At 54.5% G+C, this 18,985-nt stretch overlaps 1 protein-coding gene across 3 annotated transcripts; it reads left to right on the plus strand.

Moving 5' to 3' along the window:
* Positions 1-16: 16 nt before the first annotated feature.
* PLA2G15 (phospholipase A2 group XV) lies at positions 17-18,802 on the plus strand. Of its 3 annotated transcripts, none has more exons than XM_047791572.1 (6): positions 17-1,572; positions 10,654-10,810; positions 13,686-13,804; positions 14,033-14,131; positions 14,535-14,759; positions 16,951-18,802. In XM_047791572.1, exons 1-6 carry the CDS (start codon positions 1,533-1,535, stop codon positions 17,460-17,462), a joined length of 1,152 nt encoding a protein of 383 aa, XP_047647528.1. In that variant the 5' UTR covers positions 17-1,532; the 3' UTR covers positions 17,463-18,802. The 3 variants fall into 3 exon arrangements, with proteins under 3 accessions (XP_047647528.1, XP_047647527.1, XP_047647529.1); XM_047791571.1 differs by lacking the exon at positions 17-1,572 and adding an exon at positions 7,344-7,566; XM_047791573.1 differs by lacking the exon at positions 17-1,572 and adding an exon at positions 7,344-7,566 and having other exon boundaries at positions 14,660-14,759.
* The last annotated feature ends 183 nt before the right edge of the window (positions 18,803-18,985 follow it).

Consider the following 18,985-nt stretch of genomic DNA (forward strand, 5'->3'; position numbering starts at 1 on the left):
CTGCTGAGACCCGCCCGCAGCGCCCGGTGGGGCGGGGCGGCTACCGGCCCCCGCCCTCTCTGGGCGAGATACCTGTCGGCCCTGCGGGCCACGTGACCCGAGGGCGGCCCCCGGAACCGTGGGGGAGGGCCACTAGAACCTAGCCCTGGACGCGCGCGCTCACAGGCCTGGCCTGGGCTAATGCTCAGAACCCGGACTCCCACTCCCCTTAGCAGAACCTGCCTGACTAACGGGGCGACTCCACACTCCGCCCCCACGAGGCTTCCTCCTCACTCCTCCACCAGGAGGCCTTCGCCAAGGGAAGTGCAAAACCAAGGACCTTCTTCAGTCCGTTAGAACTAGTGAAAATCACCAGGAGGCAGCGTAGAGGTTGAGGGAGTCATGACGGCTGGTCTGGACGGGTAATAGAAGTCACCCATGGTCACAAGGAGTGGTGAAAATTACCGGGCATCACCCAAAGGCTTGTAGGGGTATCACCATAGGTCGATTGAGGGGGAGGGAAGGATGTCAGAGAGCACCAAGGAACCCTTGGGATCAGTAGTCAGGGCTTGTCCCTACAGGTGCAAAGGCTGGGCCTTAGCCTGGCTTCAGGAAGGGCCCACGGTGCCAAAGCATGGTTGGAGGTGAGCAGGCCTCGGTGCTGGGGAAGAAAGAAGCGCGTTCCCACCACCTCGGCCCCAGCTCCCAAGAGCGGCACCCCAGACGGCACTGAACCAGAAGCTCCCGACCAGAAGCCTCACTCCTACCCCAGGTGAGGACTGCGACCTGCCGCCTTCCCCCTTGACCACAGGCCTGTTGCCTGGAGATATGAGCGTGCTGGGGCGGGGGGGAGGGGGGGGCAGCGGCAAAAGCGCATTGTGCCCAAAGGGGCTGCAGATCCTCCATCTCTTCTCTCCTCCGGACAGTTCCTGTGGAGGGCTCCCAGCACCCTTTCGCCCAGTCAGGCTTGCTGAGGCTCCTTTATGGTTGAGTCTCCAGGCCGCTCCGGACTTCCCCCGATTCTCCCATTTATGCGACTCAGAAACTGAAGATGAATCCATCGGGTAGGAGGGACTCCAGCCCAGCAGAAGCAGACACATAGGGAGGGTTGCCAAGCCCCAGCCGAAGCTGGGGCGAGAGCCACACCTCACTCTTTCGGAGAAACTGGGCGCTGCGTCCAGACCTTCGGACAACTGAGAGAGCGAAGGAGCCCAGCGTAGAGGGGGCGCCTACGAGGCTTTGTCCACTAATTCACACTGCATCGCGCCCCCATTTGACGGATAAGAGACTGAGGCGTCTGGGAGGGTAATGACTCGCGCTGGGACACGGCGGCCAGGAGGGAGAGGGAAGTAGACGGGTCTTCCAGCGGCTTTGGGCAACAAGCACTTCCCCCTGGGATGTACGCGAGTGTCTGCGCTCTACTGCCCTACGAGAGACTGCTACCCGGCGCCTGCACACTTAACCCCACCCCCGCGAAGCGCTAAGCCAATCAGGACCGGAGGGAGGAGGACTTGTCGCTCTTCGGGCTCCGCCCTCCTCTAGATAAACCTGGAATGTCAAATATTTGTTCTGTGGTCCGGGCGCAACAGCGAGGTAAGTTCCCTCCACCCAATCCTGGAGCGCACGTGTGCCCGGCTGAGTCGGCCTTCCTTCAGGCTCTGCCCTTGCAGCTAATTCCACCCCAAAAGCACCCCAGCCTTTCCTAAAACTTCCCTGGCGTACATCGCCCCAGGTTAGGCTCCAGTCTGGGTTCTCCTCCTAGAGGACAGAGCCCTGGCGCCCTTGCTGGGCCATCCAGGTGCTACCTGATCTCAGTTTCGCCCTTTCTGGCGCCCCCTATCCATTCAACCTCTAGACCTTCGCGTTAGGCTATTCTTCCTTCAGCGCGGGTCTCAATGAGGAAGCCTCCCCCTTGAGGTGACCTCTTGGCACTTCGGACAGTCCTGAACGCATTTCCATTGGAGATGCATACATGCATGTACAGGTCCCTGCGGGGTAGTGAACCCAAGTGTGGGGCGGCTCCCACAAACCCCCCGTACAACTGTCTGACCACCCCCACCCACATGGCAATAACCATAACCCATGTTTGGACTCTTTGAAAAACGAAATTCAAATTCATTAAAATAACATTAGGGAATTCCTGTCGTGGCGGAGTGGGAATCAGACTAGGAACCATGAGGTTGCAAGTTCGACCCCTGGCCTGCTTAGCAGGTTAAGGATCCGGTGTTGTGGTGAACTGTGATGTAGGTTGCAGAGGCAGCTTTGAACCTGCGTTGCCGTGGCTGTGGCATAGGCTGGCAGCTACAGCTCCGAATTGCCCCTTAGCCTGGGAACCTCCATATGCTGCAGGTGCAGGCCTAAAAAGGCAAAAAAAAAAAAAAAATTAGGCCCCTGTGTTGCTGTGCTCCCTTACCTAATCTTCAAATGGGTCCTCCTAGATCACGCCATTATTACAAAGCAACCCACACTCCTGTTCCCCTACTGGCTCTCACATCTTCTTTCTGCTACTACAGTAAATCACTTATTGCCTCCCTACCCCACCACCCACCCATTCGCAAGGATATCAGATCCTAGAGAAAAGCTCATCCCCAGAGGAATCACTGGGCCTGCCTGGCACACAGTAGTAGCTCACAAATGAATGATGGGAGTTCCCCTGGGGCTCAGCAAGTTAAGTATTGTTGTCACTGCAGTGGCACTGGTTGGATCCCTGGCCAGGAAAATTCCTCTTGCCTCGGGTGTGGCCAGAATGGTTGACTAAGTGCACTTCCAATATTCCATCAATAGTAAACTTCCCTGGGGCCACAGGACCTTTGCACTAGACTCTCATTTGTGCCTTTTCCTCCCCTCCCAACTCGCCCTTGCCCTAGTTAATCACTGCTCCTCCTCCAAATTTTCTCCTCTCAAGGCTATCTCCCTCTGTAGCAGGGGTCCCCATTGCAGTTTCAGATTTCTGTATTTCGCTGATAAATGTCCCCTATCCCCACCCTGCTACTAGCTAGTGTTCATGGATACCAAATGAAGGAATAGGAGAGACTATGCAACAGGCGTCACCATGGCTCCAACAACACAGCCAGATTCCTTTCCAAAACAGTACTCTGGGTATTTTGGGAAAAAGGAACGTGGTCCCGCCAGCTTGCCCAAAAGCTAGCAAAATCCCTTGGAGGCCCGCCACTAAGACAGCAGGCATTGTAACTGCAGGTACCTGAAGGTCCAGGCAGATACAGGGTGAGGTTCCTCACCTGGGGAGTGTGGCTATTCTCTCAGACCTCCAAGGCCTGTAAGAGTGGTGTAAAATATTTCTCCCTCCTGGGAGATATTTCTCTGTGGAAGAGGATTCGCCGCTGGGTGCTTGCTTGGGATCCATTGCAGCGATCCACACTTGTCGGCCCAGGCCCATCCCCACCCTCAGCGGCCAGAAGTCACCAGTGGGGGCAGCCGCAACCCTTCCTTACCTGCCAGGCCCCCACGGGAGCAACTGCATTGGGGTTCCCATCTCCCTTGCTTTTGCCTCGAAATAGCCGCTGAGTACCCACCAGAGGGCGCGCTGACTCTGTAGTCGGAACCAGGTGTTGCTGGTCAAGGAGGAGCTGGCACTAGAGGGCTTGACCCTGGAGGGATGCCCCAGGTCTTTGGGTGAAAGGGGAAGCCCTTGGCACCGCCCCACCCCAAGGACACTAACCTCCCACTTGAGGGTCTTCTCTCGAGGCTCCTAGCTCTCTGTACAAAGGCCAAGCTTTTAAGCTTAGATTTCAGGGCCCTGCACCATTTTCACTCCCTGCGTACTCCAGATACACTGCTGTGATCTTTCAGGTCTCCAGACTGCTGCACATGCTAAGCTCCCTGCATGGAGCACCCATCTAATTACTCATCCTTTTATTTTCCTGGCAAATTCCTATCTATCCTTCAAGACGCAGCTCTAGTAATTCGTCCTCCAGGCAGCCTTCCTTGATGCCTAGGCCAGGTTAGAAGCATTGTTCTGGGCCCCTTACCCCAGGATTCTGTCATGATTGGGTCAGTGTTTGGCTTCTCAGGACTCCAGGGAGCCGGGCAGCAGAGGAATAGAAGCCTGCCGAGCTGTGAGCTTTAAGAAGATTCATTTAGCCTCCAAACAGGCTCAGCTCTGGCTACCAAACCAGCTCAGAGGCCCTAGTCTTGATTGGGTTCCCACAAGCCCAGCCACACACCTGGTCCAGGCAGGGGAACTTAGAGCTTTATCGAGGGAGAGGGGATGCAAAGGGCCAGGTTACAAGAGTTCCCGTTGTGGTGCAGTGGAAATGAATCCAGCTAGTAACCATGAGGTTGTGGGTTCAATCTCTGGCCTCACTCAGTGGGTCGAGGTTTCAGCGTTGCCATGAGCTGTGGTGTGGGTCACAGACTCGGCTTGGATCCTGCATTGATGTAGGCCGGCCGCTGTAGCTCCGATTCAACCCCTAGCCTAGGAACTTCCATGTGCTGTGGGTGCAGCCCTCAAAAAGCAAAAAGGGAAAAGGGGGGGGGGGTATCGGGTTACACAGGAGGGACAGATTCTCACCTGAAGAAGACACCTCATCAGGCCTGGCTCCTCAGTCTCATGATTTACTCCCTCTTCTAGCCTTTACCCAGAATGTTCTACTCCACCGTAACACTTTGTCTTTTTCCCAGTCTTTCCCAGAGCTCACATCCAACCCTGCGGCCCTCGCAGTCCCTTATTTTCTTCTCTAGGTCTCTGACAGGCGCCAGGACCCTATCCTGGAAAGAGGGAGCGTTATAAGGAAGAGGTTCATCACTCATTCATTCAACTGTTAAGCATCCACTGTGTGCCAGGAACTATGCTGGTGGTAACTCGTAACTGAGGAGGTGACAGTTCATAGGACCGAGGAGGGGCTGGCTCTTCCAACGGCTATATTTTAATGGGAGCTAGGCAGGAGCTGCTTCAAAGACAGTGGTCATGTCTGAGCTGAGACCTAATTGCAGAGCTCAGTTGAGTCCCCACAATTGGGGTCTTCAGAGTGGTCTCAGTGCAACAACTACAGAAGTCCTGAAGTTGTCCCGTTCTAGGCAGCAAGGGAGGCATTGAGGCTGGAGATGAGAAAGCTGGGAAGAGGGAGAGTAGAAGTTGGGGGAAATGGCCAGAATACCTTACATGGCCCTCACTCACTGTGAGATGCATATGATGCATGCAATGGGAGGGTTGTGAGTGGGTTAGGTGGACAGTGATGGGACCTGATTTTTTTTTTTTTTGCTTCCTTTTAGGCCTGCACTCACGGCATATGGAGGTTCCCAGGCTAGGGGTCAAATTGGAGTTGTAGCTGCTGGCCTAAGCCACAGCCACAGCAATGCCAAATCCAAGCCGTGTCTGCAACCTATACCACAGCTCAGGCAATTCCAGATCCTTAACCTGCTGAGCAAGGCCAGGGATTGAACCTGCATCCTCATGGATGCTAGTCAGATTTGTTTCTACTGAGCCACGACAGGAACTCCCTGATTTAATTTTTAGTGCCACAGGAATAAGGGCATAGATTGGGACATCAATAAGGAAGACACTGGAGTTCCCATCGTGGCGCAGTGGAAACAAATCCAACGAGGAACCATGAGATTGTGGGTTCGATCCCTGGCCTTGCTCAGTGGGTTAAGGATCCGGTGTTGCTGTGAGCTGTAGGCTGGCAGTTATAGCTCCCATTCAACCCCTAGCCTGGGAACTTCCATATGCCTTAGGTGCAGCCCTGAAAAGACAAAAGACAAAAAAAAAAAAAAAAAGGAAGATACTATATGGATGAGGGTAGTTTGGTTTGGGGAGGGTAGAGTTGGCAAAACTTGGGACCACCTAGTTGGTCTGAGAGTCAAGGAGGTATCTAGAGTCCAGGATGACCCCAGGTCTGTAGCCAGAATAATCATGTAGATGGTGGGGTCATAGTCAAAAGGGGAGACCTTTACCTGCTGCCCCCTCTCCACAGTGCCAGCACAGGTTATTGCTGACCAGGCTTTGGCACCCCCTCCCTCCATGGCCATAATCCTATCATCTGCAGGAACTATGGGAGTGGGCACCAGGGAACCACTCCCAAGGACAGGGCCACCCTTCAAGGTGCCTGTGGTCACCTGAGGCTGCTAGGCTGAGAAGACATTCAGACTGTGGCTGTAGTCCAAGGCAGCCTAGATTATCCTGATCCTTACCCTACCCCCACTTAACACTTGCCCTGGCAGGAGGGCCTCTAGGTTCTCTCACACTGGCCCTCTGCTGGGGCCTGGGTTGAAGGTGAAGGAGGCAGTGGTTTTAGAAGGTGGATCCCCTGGGCCAGGGTCTGAGGTGGGAGATAGCTGGACCTTAGGAGAGGAGGGTACCCCAATTACCAATGTGCTTGACTAAAAGAACACAAGAGAGGCAGGCCAAGACAGTGAGTATGTTCATTGACTGTCACTCCAGAGAGGCTGGAAAGCGTCGGCCACTAATAAAGAGGAAAAAAGAAGGGAGGGAGGGAGGGAGGAAGGGGCAGGACAGAAGTCTTGGGACCAGCCAGGCATAACCAGGGTGTTTACTGGCCCTCCAGAGAGGGTATGTGAAGGATCCAAACACGCTGGTCTCTCTATTCCAGAATGAAGTATGGTACTGGAGTATTACTGGCTGTTAAGTCTTTTGCCCACTCTATTCACCCCCAATTCCATGTGCAGAGTCTGTGTCCTCTCTGGAATGACAGTTTGCATGGGGTGGGAGTGGCCTGGGGCATGAGATCCCAACACAACCCCTCCTGCTTTTCGTAGAAACTTGCAGATGGCCATGGCACTGGGTGAGGCTCAAGCTCACTCTTACTTAACCCAGCCAGCGAACTGCTTGGTCAAGGCGAAGTGGTGTTTATGAAACCCCGAAACAGGCGAACTGAATTCTCACTGGAAAGAGAAAAGCTTACCAGGCTAATATTGCCTGAACCCAGATGCCCTTGGGGCAGAGTGCAAAGAACCAGCCTGGGAGATGCATAAGGTTGCTGGTCAGCTCCTGGTCCCAAGTTCCAGAACTAGTTGCCGGGGAATGACTTATCCCCTTTTTCCTCTTATTTGATCCGGGTCACTCAGCAGCAGCGAGCATTGGACCCTGAATTCCCGCTCGGCCCGGCTCATTCTAGATCCCTGGTAAGGGAGGCGCCAGGAATCGGGGGTGAGGGCTGCGCAGCGTGGACTTTGGGGTGTCCAGCGGCGAGCTGGGTCCGACCAGCTGGGAATATGAGTGGAAACCGGGCTGAGCCTCAGCCGATCGATGCACTCGGCGTGCAGCGCGGTTAAGGGAGTTGGCCCGGGATGAGCAGGGGCGGGGCGGTGAGCTCTGACTGGGAGGGACGCCCAGGCAGCGAGTCCCTATTGGCAGACCATTTGCAGGAGGCGGGCCCTGATTGGCCCAGCCTCTGTGAAGGCTGTGAGCGGCGGGGTTAAGTGCGTCGCCGCCGCCCGGGCCTAGGCACGAGACGCGAGAGCTGAATCCGCACCTCAGACCAGCAGCTGCAGTCGCTGCTATGGGTCTCTGCCCCTACCGCGCCGCGCTGCTTCCGAGTGTCCTCCTGTTCCTCCTGATGCTCACAGACCCGGCGCTCTCAGCCGGACGTCCCCCACCGGTGGTGCTAGGTAAGGCGCGCGTCCAGTCGTGGGTCCGTTTGTTCGTGCGTCCTGCTGGATGGAGCTCGGGCGAGGCTGTCTTCCAGTTCTGCATCTGCTCTAAGCATGGGATTGGGGAAGATATGACTGTCTTGTCACCTGGGTCGGTCCGTCCGCTTCCCGCTTTGCTGGGCGCGGGTGTGGTCAAACTCTTGTCACCTTCCCCTGTAGAATATAGGGATAAGTGGGATGGTTACCGCGCATTTGTGCGTCAGTTCAGTCGTTACTCCCAAACATGTCAGCCCCAAACATCCCCATTTTTCACCTGGAAAGACTGAGGCCCTTTGGCCCCGCAAAAGAGGTGGCTTGGGCCTGGCTAGAAGGCGGTCTCCCTTTGCCTTTCAAGCCCCACAAGTTGCAGAGTGCATTACTGAAAGGAAGTCCTTTGGAGAAAGGATTGCTCTCCTAGCCTTCCACGAGGGCTCCGCCTGACTTAGCAAATGTGTGGCCCTGAGCCTGAGAGAAGAGGCTCAAGGGTATCCGAGGGTGGCCATAGACAGAGGTAGGAGTTGAGACAATGACTGTGAACAGATGTCATACTCTACCCTTACTTCTGCCATACCTTCTTGGACTACGCTATGTTGGGGTTAGGCAACCTCCCCTGCCTGTGTTCTCCTTGGTCCTGGCCCAGGCCGCTCAGTGTTTCCTACTGGTGGGTGTGGGCATGGATGAGGCCTCTGTCTTGAGGGCTTTGGGTACCTCATTCAGGCCGTGACCAGCCAGGACTCTAGAAGGCAGAGGCATGCTGAGGTATATGTTACATACTGAACGGCTGCAGCATGACCCCCCCCCCCAATGCTCTTTCTGCTGTAGTGTTTTAATGAGGATGATGCACATCACAGAGGGTGGGGTTGGCATGCAGTCCCAGGCACGCCCACCAGGAGCTCTGGGCCAAGAAATGCTCCAGGGGTATGCCAAGTTCACCAGAGGGTTTGGGCAGATTTGGTCCTGCTTCCCCTAAGCTGGCAGGATGATCCTGAGAGCTGAGGTCTGTGATGGGCAAACACAGAGAATCCACCAACCCAGTCGGGGAAGGCTTCCTGGAGTACGCAGCTGGGGCTGAGGCCCAGAGAGAGCTCCAGGCAGAGGGAACTGCATATCGGAGGGAGGGAACTAAGCAGTCCTGGCTGCCTGGAATGGAGTGGGGGCAGGGGTGGATTGTGCGGGCCTCGTGACTGGATGGGTCATCCGGACTTTATCCTGGGGGCCTTTAGGGAGCCTTATGTGAACCTAAGGAGTTTTGAGTATGAACAGTGTGGCATTGGGAAGTGTGTGGTCTCTGACTGGACTGGTCCTAGGCCTTTTTACCTCATTAATTCGTTCAGTTCTGGGTTATCCTGGGTCGCAGCAGAAGAGCCTCAGGCCTCACCTAGAGGCTCAGAGTAACTGGAATCCTAACCTGCCTAACTCGTCAGAGTATGAGGCTATTGGCATTAATCCTGGCAAACCCCATTGTGGGCAGCAGACAAGCTCTTCCTGGGCACAGAGCAGGGACCGACCTGACCTTGACCATCAGAGGATTGGCATCCAAGGGTGACTGGTCTCTATGGGTGGGACCCAGATTGAAGGGAGAGGAAGCAGAAGCCAGAGAAGGGGTACAGAAGACCCTGGGCAAGGGGAAGGGACTGTAGCAAGCCATTTCCACCTCTCACCCTCAGTCGCCTTATCTATAAAGTAGACATAATAAGGATATTCTCAGTGTTATGTGAGGTTAAATGCACATGGATGCCTCCTATTCTAGTTTTTGGTGTAAAGAGGCTCTGGAAGTGACCACTGGTGTTTTTAAAGGCCACACAGCCTGGCCAGGGCAAAGGGTATCCAGATGAAGCAGATCAGGTGACTTCCTCTTTCAGGCATTTCCTCTCTGGTGGAGACAGTGACTGAGGTCTTTACACTGTCCTGCGTGGTCCATAGGCATGTCATCCAGAGGCTATCATTCTGGGGACTCCCTACTTCTACACCACCTCATGAAGGGAGGTAAAGGCAGGTGCCACACTTGCCTGCCATGGTTGCTCTGAGGACACTGTAGGGTGGTGCACAGGAAGGGTGTGCCCTCTGCAGGATTGGGTTCACAGCCAGAGCCCAGTGAATGCCCAGGAGAGCCAGGTACTACTGGTTGTCCACTTTGTGATCATGGATCCTAAATTGGAATATGTTTGAAAAGTGTCAAGAGCATTACATGTGTGGGAGTTCCCGTTGTTGCTCAGCAGAAAGAATCTGGCTAGCATCCATGATGTAGGTTCGATCCCTGGCCTCACTCAGTGGGGTAAGGATCTGGTGTTGCTTCAAGCTGTGACATAGGTTACAGGTATGGCTCGGATCCTGAGTTGCTGTACCTGTGACGTAGGCTGGCAGCTGCAGTTCCGATTCAACCCCTAGCTGAGAACTTCCATATGCCACAGGTATGGCCCTGTTAAGGAAAAACAAAACAAAACAAAACAAAACCATGGCATTTGGGAACAGGTGAGGCCTGAAGGTCACTGGGAGTAAATGGTCTGTGAAGGGGCTTGACTGTTGGGTTAGTGAAGCAATAGGGAGGGCTGGGTTTGAGTGTCACAAGAGCCCCAGCGCCCTGTGTATACTGAACAGGCCCCCTCAGGTAGAGAGAAGTCATCCTTGTGGCCTGGTCGCACCACTGGCACTGGGCTGTGGCTGGAATGGTAGGTGCTTCAGGATAGCCCTTTCCAGCACAGCATCTTGGTGTGCCAAGATGCTAGGACCCTCCAGATGATCTGCCCTCTAGAACTTTAGCAGGGTTTAGCAGCTGGGCTCTGGCCTTTAGCAAAGGCCTGGAGGACCTGGGTAGGCCAGCAGATGCCAGTCTGAGCCTCTCTCATGTATTTCTGTTCACTGTCCTTCTACACCGGCCTGTCCTAGAATGCCTTCTTTGGATTCAGTTTTGGCTCGTTGAGCGGCCCAGTGCTCTGTCCTATTTCCCGATTCTTCTGTTGGAATATACTCGGCACTGCCTGCTCTGAGGGCAGCTGTGGATAGAAGGCCTTTGGGTCTCCAGTCTGCCAGGCCCAGGGCCTCATAGAACTCTCTGTCCCCCTGCAGTGCCCGGCGATTTGGGCAACCAGCTGGAGGCAAAGCTGGACAAGCCGTCAGTCGTGCACTACCTCTGCTCCAAGAGGACCATCAGCTACTTCACACTCTGGCTGAACCTAGAGCTGCTGCTGCCTGTCATCATCGACTGCTGGATTGACAATATCAGGTGGGGGCTGGGGCACAGATGGGGTGCTGCTCACTGACCCTGCGTCCAGAGCCCATGTCTTTTTTTCTTTTTTGGCCACCCCAAGGCATACGGAGTTCCCGGGCCAGGGATCAGATCTGAGCCACCTAAGCTGCAGCTGTGGCAATTCTGACTCCTTAACCCACTGTGCCTGGCAGGGCGATCGAGTCCTTTATGCCACAGTGGGAACTCCTCCAGAGCTCATTTCTACTTCATCTGTACCTCAGGAGACCTCGAGGTCACTGACCTTTCTCCCATCCCATTTCCTCAGACTTGTTACCACTTCTGCACTCTCCCAGACAGAACCCTTCCCCTTCCTGCTGCTCTGCTCCCTGCCCTCTCCAGGGCCTTAGGTCCTGTTTGTGGTTTCTGTGCTCCAGCCCCTACCCCCTCTCTTGCCCCCTGACTTGGCCACACCTTCCCCTCCAGCTGCTTCTTCCTGGGATTCCTTAGTGCTTGCTCTTCTTTCCACCTGAATCTCATCTATACCTTTGTCGATAAATTCCCTCCCATTTACTCTTTCAAACCCAGGACTGGTTTCTCTGTGAAGCTGTTAATCTCTCCTTCCCCCAGGCCACAGGCCTATTTCATCTAACCTGCATTCCTGCCTGCCAAACATTGTTACCTTGGCTATTTCTTCCATAGTAAGATAATCTCATAAAGAGAATTATTCCTGGAGTTCCCATCGTGTCTCAGCCGTTAAGGAACCCGACTAGTAGCCATGAGGACGCAGGTTTGATCCCTGACCTCGCTCAGTGGGTTAAGGATCCAGCACTGTTGTGAGCTGTGGTGTAGGTCGCAAATGCGGCTCTGATCCTACATTGCTGTGGCTGTGGTGCAGGCCATCAGCTGCAGCTCTGATTCAACCCCTAGCCTAGGAACCTCCATATGCCAAGGGTGCGGCCCTAGAAAAAAAAAAAAAAAGAGAATTATTGAATACAGACACTGTACATTTTAAATACTTTCTTTCATTAAGTTGTACAACAATCTTGTGAAACAAGTGCTGTTTTTAAACCTTTTTTACAAATGAGGAAATCTAGAAGCTGAAATAAGTTACAAAATTGCTCATCCAACTAAACTGAGTCATTCAACTAATAAGTGGCAGAACTAAAATTCCAACCCAGAGTTGCATGCCTCGAAGCTAAGGTTCTTTCCCAGGCTGAGCCCCCTGAAGGCAGATACTCTTTCTTTTATCTTATAGCTGTAGGACCAGAAACACAGTTGGTGTTCCATAAATATTTGAGCCAAATGGAGTCTCACAAAGATTTTTTTCCCTGGAGACACACTAGTTTGTTCTAGTTGGTTCTCCCGCCTCATGCCTTTCCTGTTGTTTACGATACCTGTTTTGTTGACTCCTTCCTTCTCAGTATGCCATCAGGGTTATTTCTGGGCTGTTGATCTGCATTTCTATTTTTGTAGCAGAGACATAGTCTCAGGTACTGCCAATTGGAAGTGCAGGCTGATACCAAGAGGGGCTTGTCTACCTTCATTGGTTCCCTGACATGTTTAGACCTTCATCCAGCATGGAGTGCTTTCGCTTTCTAGAACTCTGCTGAGTGGGCCACTGGGGTCATCTACAGATTACCCTGGAGAAAGTGGGTCTCCAACGCCACAGCTTGCTCCAAGGTCGGATCCTTAATCCACTAAGCGAGGCCAGGGATTGAACCTGCATCCTCGACACTATGTTGGATTCTTAACCTGCTGAGTCTGTGGCTGATCTTTAAGGGTGGGTGGGGACTCAGGACCACCAGGCTGCAGGTCTAGCCTGAGTTTTCTTGGGCACATTTGCCTCCTTAGTATCAGGCACCAGGCTTTCCTCCTGTATCCCACCACCCTTTCCCCATCATTTTCTCTAGGCCTTGCCCACCCACCCACTCACCAGCCACAGGCTCATGTCCTGTTTCTGTTGTGTGTTGCAGTCATCATCTCCTTTGCCCTGTGTTGTGTTATGGTGGGTGGCAGGAGCTGGATCCATAGAGATGGAGTGATGGGAGCCTGCAGAATTAGGCTGCCTGCCTTTTGGGGCCAAGTGGGATATTCATGGCAGAGCCAGGCCTGACATGACCCTCTCCCATTCACATCTAAAACCTGCGTTCTGGTGTGGGTGACATTGAGGAGAAGGGGATATTGCCCAAAAGTGATCCTGGGGTCAGGCTTTGGAGTGAGCCTCAGTGAGGGTCCGCATCTGAATGTGGTTACTCTGATCTGTGCTCTATAAAGTAGCTTTAATACTTCTTGGTCTGACCAAGAAGTGCATCTGACCAAACATGAGGTTGGGAAGGGTAGGGAGTATGGCTCAAGACAATAAAAAAAAGAGCGTTCCCATTGCGGTTGAGTGGGTTAAGAACCTGACTGGTATGCATGAGGTTGTGGGTTCAATCCTTGGCCTCGCTCAGTGGGTTAAGGATCCAGCTTTGCCACAAGCTGTGGTGTGGGTCCCAGACATGGCTCACATTGCGTGTTGCTGTGTTTGTGGCCTAGGCTGGCAGCTGCAGCTCCAGTTTGACCCCTAGCCTGGGAACTTCCATATGCTGCAGGTGCAGCCCTAAAAAGAAAAAAGAAGGGAGTGGTGCTATTGGGACACACCAACTTTATTATTTTTTTAAGTTTTATTGAAGTATAGTAATCTACAAGGTTATGATAATTTCTGCTGTACAGTGAAGTTACTCAGTCATACATATCCACACATCCCTTCTTTCTCGGAATCTTTTCCCACATAGATGATCACAGAATACTGAGTAGAGTTTTCCATGCTATACAGCAGGTCCCTGATGGCCCATCATTCCATATACCTCAGTGGGACACACCAACTTTAGTATGACCTCCGGGTCACCAGCTCAATATCCCTTCCTGACAGGCTGGTCTATAACAGAACAACCCACGCCACCCAGTTTCCCGATGGTGTAGATGTGCGTGTCCCTGGCTTTGGGCAGACCTTCTCGCTGGAGTTCCTGGATCCCAGCAAAAGCAGTGTGGGTATGTAGCCCTTCCTCCTGCCTCCCAGGGAGTGGGGATGGAGGTTCTGGTGGACTCCTGGAGTGGGAGGAACCTTGTTGGTTCGAAGGGGTAGCCGGTGATGGGCCCAGAGCCCTATAGCACTGCTGGGGGGTCTCCTGGCAATAGATGTCACAGTCCCCCAAGCAGGCGTGTGTCAGTGGCTAACAGTGGCTATATCTCTCTAATCCTATGCATTTCTGTCTATAGGTTCCTATTTTCACACCATGGTGGAAAGCCTTGTAGGCTGGGGCTACACACGAGGCGAGGATGTCCGAGGGGCCCCCTACGATTGGCGCCGAGCCCCAAGTAAGCAGTTGCTCTCATTTCCTCCCTGAGGTCTTAGGAGGTGGGGATGAGGACATCATAGCCACCACAGGTCCTCGGCCTTCAAGAGACCCAACTCCTGGTTCTCTGGCATCTAGCCTAATGATCACAACTGCCACCCCTGGTTAATCTATCCTGTCCTTTCCTCACCCTCAGCCCAGGATTTCTGGGCCTCTGAGCCCTGGGGAGAGAGAATGAGGCTGAGGAAGGGAAAGGAGTGTCTTTGTTTCCTCCCTTCATGGAAACCGAGGTGGACCCAGACCCTTCCCACTTGGACTTTAGCACTCCCCCCACCCACCCAGTCCTGGGTCTGGCCTGAGACACGGTCAGTGATTCAGGTCCCAGGACCCTGCCTGCCTGACCCCTGCCTGGCTCTGGCCTGCAGATGAAAATGGGCCCTACTTCCTGGCCCTCCGCGAGATGATCGAGGAGATGCACCAGCTGTATGGGGGCCCCGTGGTGCTGGTTGCCCACAGTATGGGCAACATGTACACGCTCTACTTTCTGCAGCGGCAGCCACAGGCCTGGAAGGACAAGTACATCCGTGCCTTCGTGGCACTGGGTCCGCCCTGGGGGGGCGTGGCCAAGACCCTGCGCGTCCTGGCCTCAGGTAAGATCCTGCCTGGCCCATCGTCAAGGGGCTGGCATTTGGGGTGGGACACTCTTGCACTACCATGTCCCCCTGGGCCACCCTCCTGTCGCTTCTCTTGGGTCAGCACCCTTCCTTCTCCAGTGTGATACTCTTTTCCAGACAGCTCTTTCCAAAAGAGCATCTAATACTACTTGTAGATTTGCCTCTCTAGTTGACGGTCTTTGTTACCTGTGGAAGTTTCTTAGAGCAGGAGTGGCATAACTGTTGGTCACGTGGAGTACGTGGCCACACACACTCTGCTTGGGCCTGGCCGACCTAACTTGGTTTGACCTTTGGTTCTTTGAAGGAATCTTTTCCCTCTCTTACCTCATCCTCACTTCTTCATCCCCACCTTTGCCCCAGAGAAGGAAAGTTGAGCTTGAGTTTCCTGTTTATGAGTTAGGCCTCCCTCTGTGGCAGCGGGGAGGAAGCAGGCGCAGATTTTTTTTTTGGTCATTTCTTGGGCCGCTCCCGCTGCATATGGAGGTTCCCAGGCTAGGGGTTGAATTGGAGCTGTAGCTGCCAGCCTATGCCAGAGCCACAGCAATGCAGGATCCGAGCCGCGTCTGCAGCCTACACCACAGCTCACGGCAACACCGGATCGTTAACCCACTGAGCAAGGGCAGGGATCAAACCCGCAACCTCATGGTTCCTAGTCGGATTCATTAACCACTGTGCCACGACGGGAACTCCCAAGCAGGCGCAGATTTGTTGGGGCCTGCATGCTTGGCAGTTAGGACAGCCACCTCCTTCCCCGTTCCTCTCCAATCCACCTGCCTTTTCACAAGTGTTAGAACCTGTCAGCTAGGAGTTGCCGTTGTGGCTAAGTGGTTAACAAACCCAGCTGGCATCCATAGGGACCCGGGTTCGATCCCTGGCCTCGTTCAGAGGGTTAAGGATCTGGTGTTGGCGTGAGCTGTGGTGTAGGTTGCAGACGCGGCTTGGATCTGGCATGGCTGTGGCTGTGGTGTAGGCCAGCGGCTATAGCTCCAATTCGACCCCTAGCCTGGGAACCTCCATATGCCTCAAGTGTGGCCCTAAAAAGACAAAAAAAAGGACCTGTCAGCTAGAGCCATAGGGCCTTCCTCCCGCTGCTGAGACTGGATCTGAGCCCTGTGGCCTCTCTCTTTAAGAGCCCTGAGCCAGCGCTGTGCCAAGCGTCCGATGAGCTTCCTTCCTCAAATTGCCAGCACAGCCTGACATGCTTGTTGGTTGACTGGTCATTGTGATTGGGTCAGACCCGGGGTCTCTCCCAGCAGTGACCCTGGACTGGCTGGACAATGAATCCAGTTACAGTGAGGACTCATTACAGCTGCTTACTCTGCCCAGCCTGGACCGGAAGGGACAGATGTGGGCACCTCCAGGACTTGAGACAGTTTGTCATAGTGGTGGTGTCCAGGCCCAGCCCTTTCAGATCTTCTCCACAAGTCCCTTTGGAGCTTTGTCTCAGATTCTGGGAAACTGCTGTCAGGCCCTAGCAGTCTGGGAGTGGAGGTGGTGCAGGAGGGGTAGCAGTCGTGAAACCCTAGCTAGGGACTTCCCTTTCCTTGGGGGTCCTAGAGCCAGGCCCCAACAGGCAGAGCTGAAGGTCTGCAGTCCGAGAGGTGGGGTGATGGATGGCCATGGGTCCTGCGCAAGGCAGAGGGCTCCAGCTCATCCTCTGAGGTCTCACTGGCTGGTGGGTGTGCTTGTGTTGTTGGCATTCCTGTGTGAGAAGACCCTCACTCATTCTGCAGCCTGCCCTTCTCCAGGTCAGTGCCAGGCAGGTGAGTGGGATGAGGCCAGGGCTGGCTGGCTGCAGGTCTAACCTAGGAAGAGAAAAATGTTTACATGGCTCAATGTAATAAAAGATTAGGAGAAATGTGTCCCTGGGCTACCAACCTGCTGATTCACCTTTGACAAGGTCAGTGCCCACAAGCCAGGTGATAAGTGCTCTGAGGGGGTATGGTTTTTACCATAGGTCACCCTGTGGGTGTGGATTGCCTAAGCCCCTGGTGACAAAATGCCACAGGAAAGAAACAAATAGAGCAAAAATACAGGGAAACAGGAGAGTTGTAAGGACGTTAACAGTGCAGCGATGCTGGGGTGTGGCGGCGGGGTGGGGGCATTGGTGAGCATGCAGCCGGCTTGCATTCCTGAGCACAGACCAACTGGAACCCCCTCCCGGCAGGAGACAACAACCGTATCCCGGTCATCAGGCCCCTGAAGATCCGGGAGCAGCAGCGGTCTGCCGTCTCCACCAGCTGGCTGCTGCCCTACAACTATTCCTGGTCACCTGAAAAGGTCTTCTTGCACACGCCCACGACCAACTACACGCTGCAGGACTATCGCAGGTTCTTCCAGGACATTGGCTTCGAAGATGGCTGGCTCATGCGGCAGGACACGGAGGGGCTGGTTGACGCCATGGTGCCGCCCGGTGTGCAGCTGCATTGCCTCTATGGCACTGGCGTCCCCACGCCAGACTCTTTCTACTATGAGAACTTCCCAGACCACGACCCTAGGATCTGCTTTGGTGATGGTGATGGCACGGTGAACTTGGAGAGTGCCCTGCAGTGCCAGGCCTGGCGTGGCCGCCAGGAGCAAGAAGTATCGTTGCAGGCACTGCCAGGCAGCGAGCACATTGCGATGCTGGCCAACGCCACTACCCTGGCCTACCTGAAACGCGTGCTCCTCGGGCCCTGACTCCTGTGCCAGGCAGGGCTGTGCGATGGCCTGGCCACCGCTATTTCTTCTGGCTTCCAGGGCTACCTTGGCCCATGATTTTAGCAGTTTGACTGACCATCGAAAGCCCTGGATCTTGGGCTGTGAAAAGCCTGCCATGTGGAAATGCTGTTTCTTATCCTTCCTCTCTGGGAGTGAGGATGGAAGACATAGTCTGCACTTACTTGAGGGACCCTTGATGGAAAGAATGCTGCTGGTGGTGGAACAGTTGTGACCTCAGGACTGGCTATGCAGGTGGATTGGCTGGCACCTGGCCCCAATCCCCAGCTCTGGGGCCATGTGTCCCTCCTACCCCTGTGGCCTTTTCATACTCGCCCACCAGGTCCTGGCTTCTTAGCCTTCCTGTGAGGGATATTCCTGAACTGTGGTCCCTAGGATGGGCTCCTGGTCCCTAGGGTGAACCTTCTCACACACTGGCCACAAGTCAGCCTGCTACCGTGGGTGGCCTAGCTGTCCAGACAGCCTGACAGTGGCTTTCTAGGGGGGCCCAGTTCCCCCTGCAGGCAGGGGTGAGTTGTGTTCTCCATGGTTCCCAGGGTCTGGGGCATTCACTCCTACCTCCCTTACCTCTAAGAACTGCTTCACTCAGGACTGGGTAGCAGATGGCCCCCTGGTTCTAGGGGCTGTGTTCCAGGAGCCCTAATCTCCTCGGTTGGGCTGTTGCCCACGTTATTGATGCTGGCTCCCTTTGCCCTGGGACTGTGGCTGAAAGATGAGAGCAGGGCCTGCTGCCATGGCCCTTTAGGTACTCATGAAGAAGGAGAATTCAAGGAAGCAGCCAAGGCCAATCAGAGATGCCCTGAGCTGCCTTCTTGCCAACACACCACCACATTGCCACCCTGCCCTAAGGTCTCTAGCCCCGATGTGGGCTGGCACAGGCCTGAGAGGAGGTAGGAATCTTGCCCACCCTGCCCAGCACCTGTCCCCACCCCTGGCAGCTTAGTGGCATTTAGTCAGCAGGGACTAGCCCAGAAACTTGAGTGGGCCCCTGAGGGAGCCAGGTGCCTGGGGGTCCCCTGAGGGTTTTCTTCTGACTCTAGAGGTGCTGTGTGGGTCTCCCCGTGATAGGATGGAGAATCTGGATCTGCCTTGGTGGCAGTGGTCTTCAGATGGATAACAGCCACAGTCAGGCTGGACTGTGCTGTTCTCCTCCAAGGTTTCTGCGGAGTGGGACTTTCTCTGTTGCATTCCTACCCAGCATCTGTCTTTCCCTTTGTTCCTGAGTGGCAGACCCCTCATGGGGCTTTGAGCAGGCTGTACCTCGGTTCTGGCAATAAAAGTATTCTGAATGTTGTAAAGTGCCCTGGCCTAGCCTCTGCTCTGAGTGTGAGAGGAGGGAGACAGTGGAAGAGTGGAGGGGCTGGAGAGCCAGTAATCAGGGGCTAGACCCTGACCGTTCCTGGGGCCTTGGTGGGTTCTCAGCACCAAAGTGTGGCTCCTATGCACCTCCTTGGGCTTCATCCTCCTGCCCCCTCTCCTGGCAT

Source organism: Phacochoerus africanus, chromosome 8, assembly GCF_016906955.1.
Source record: "Phacochoerus africanus isolate WHEZ1 chromosome 8, ROS_Pafr_v1, whole genome shotgun sequence".
Lineage (NCBI taxonomy): Eukaryota > Metazoa > Chordata > Mammalia > Artiodactyla > Suidae > Phacochoerus > Phacochoerus africanus.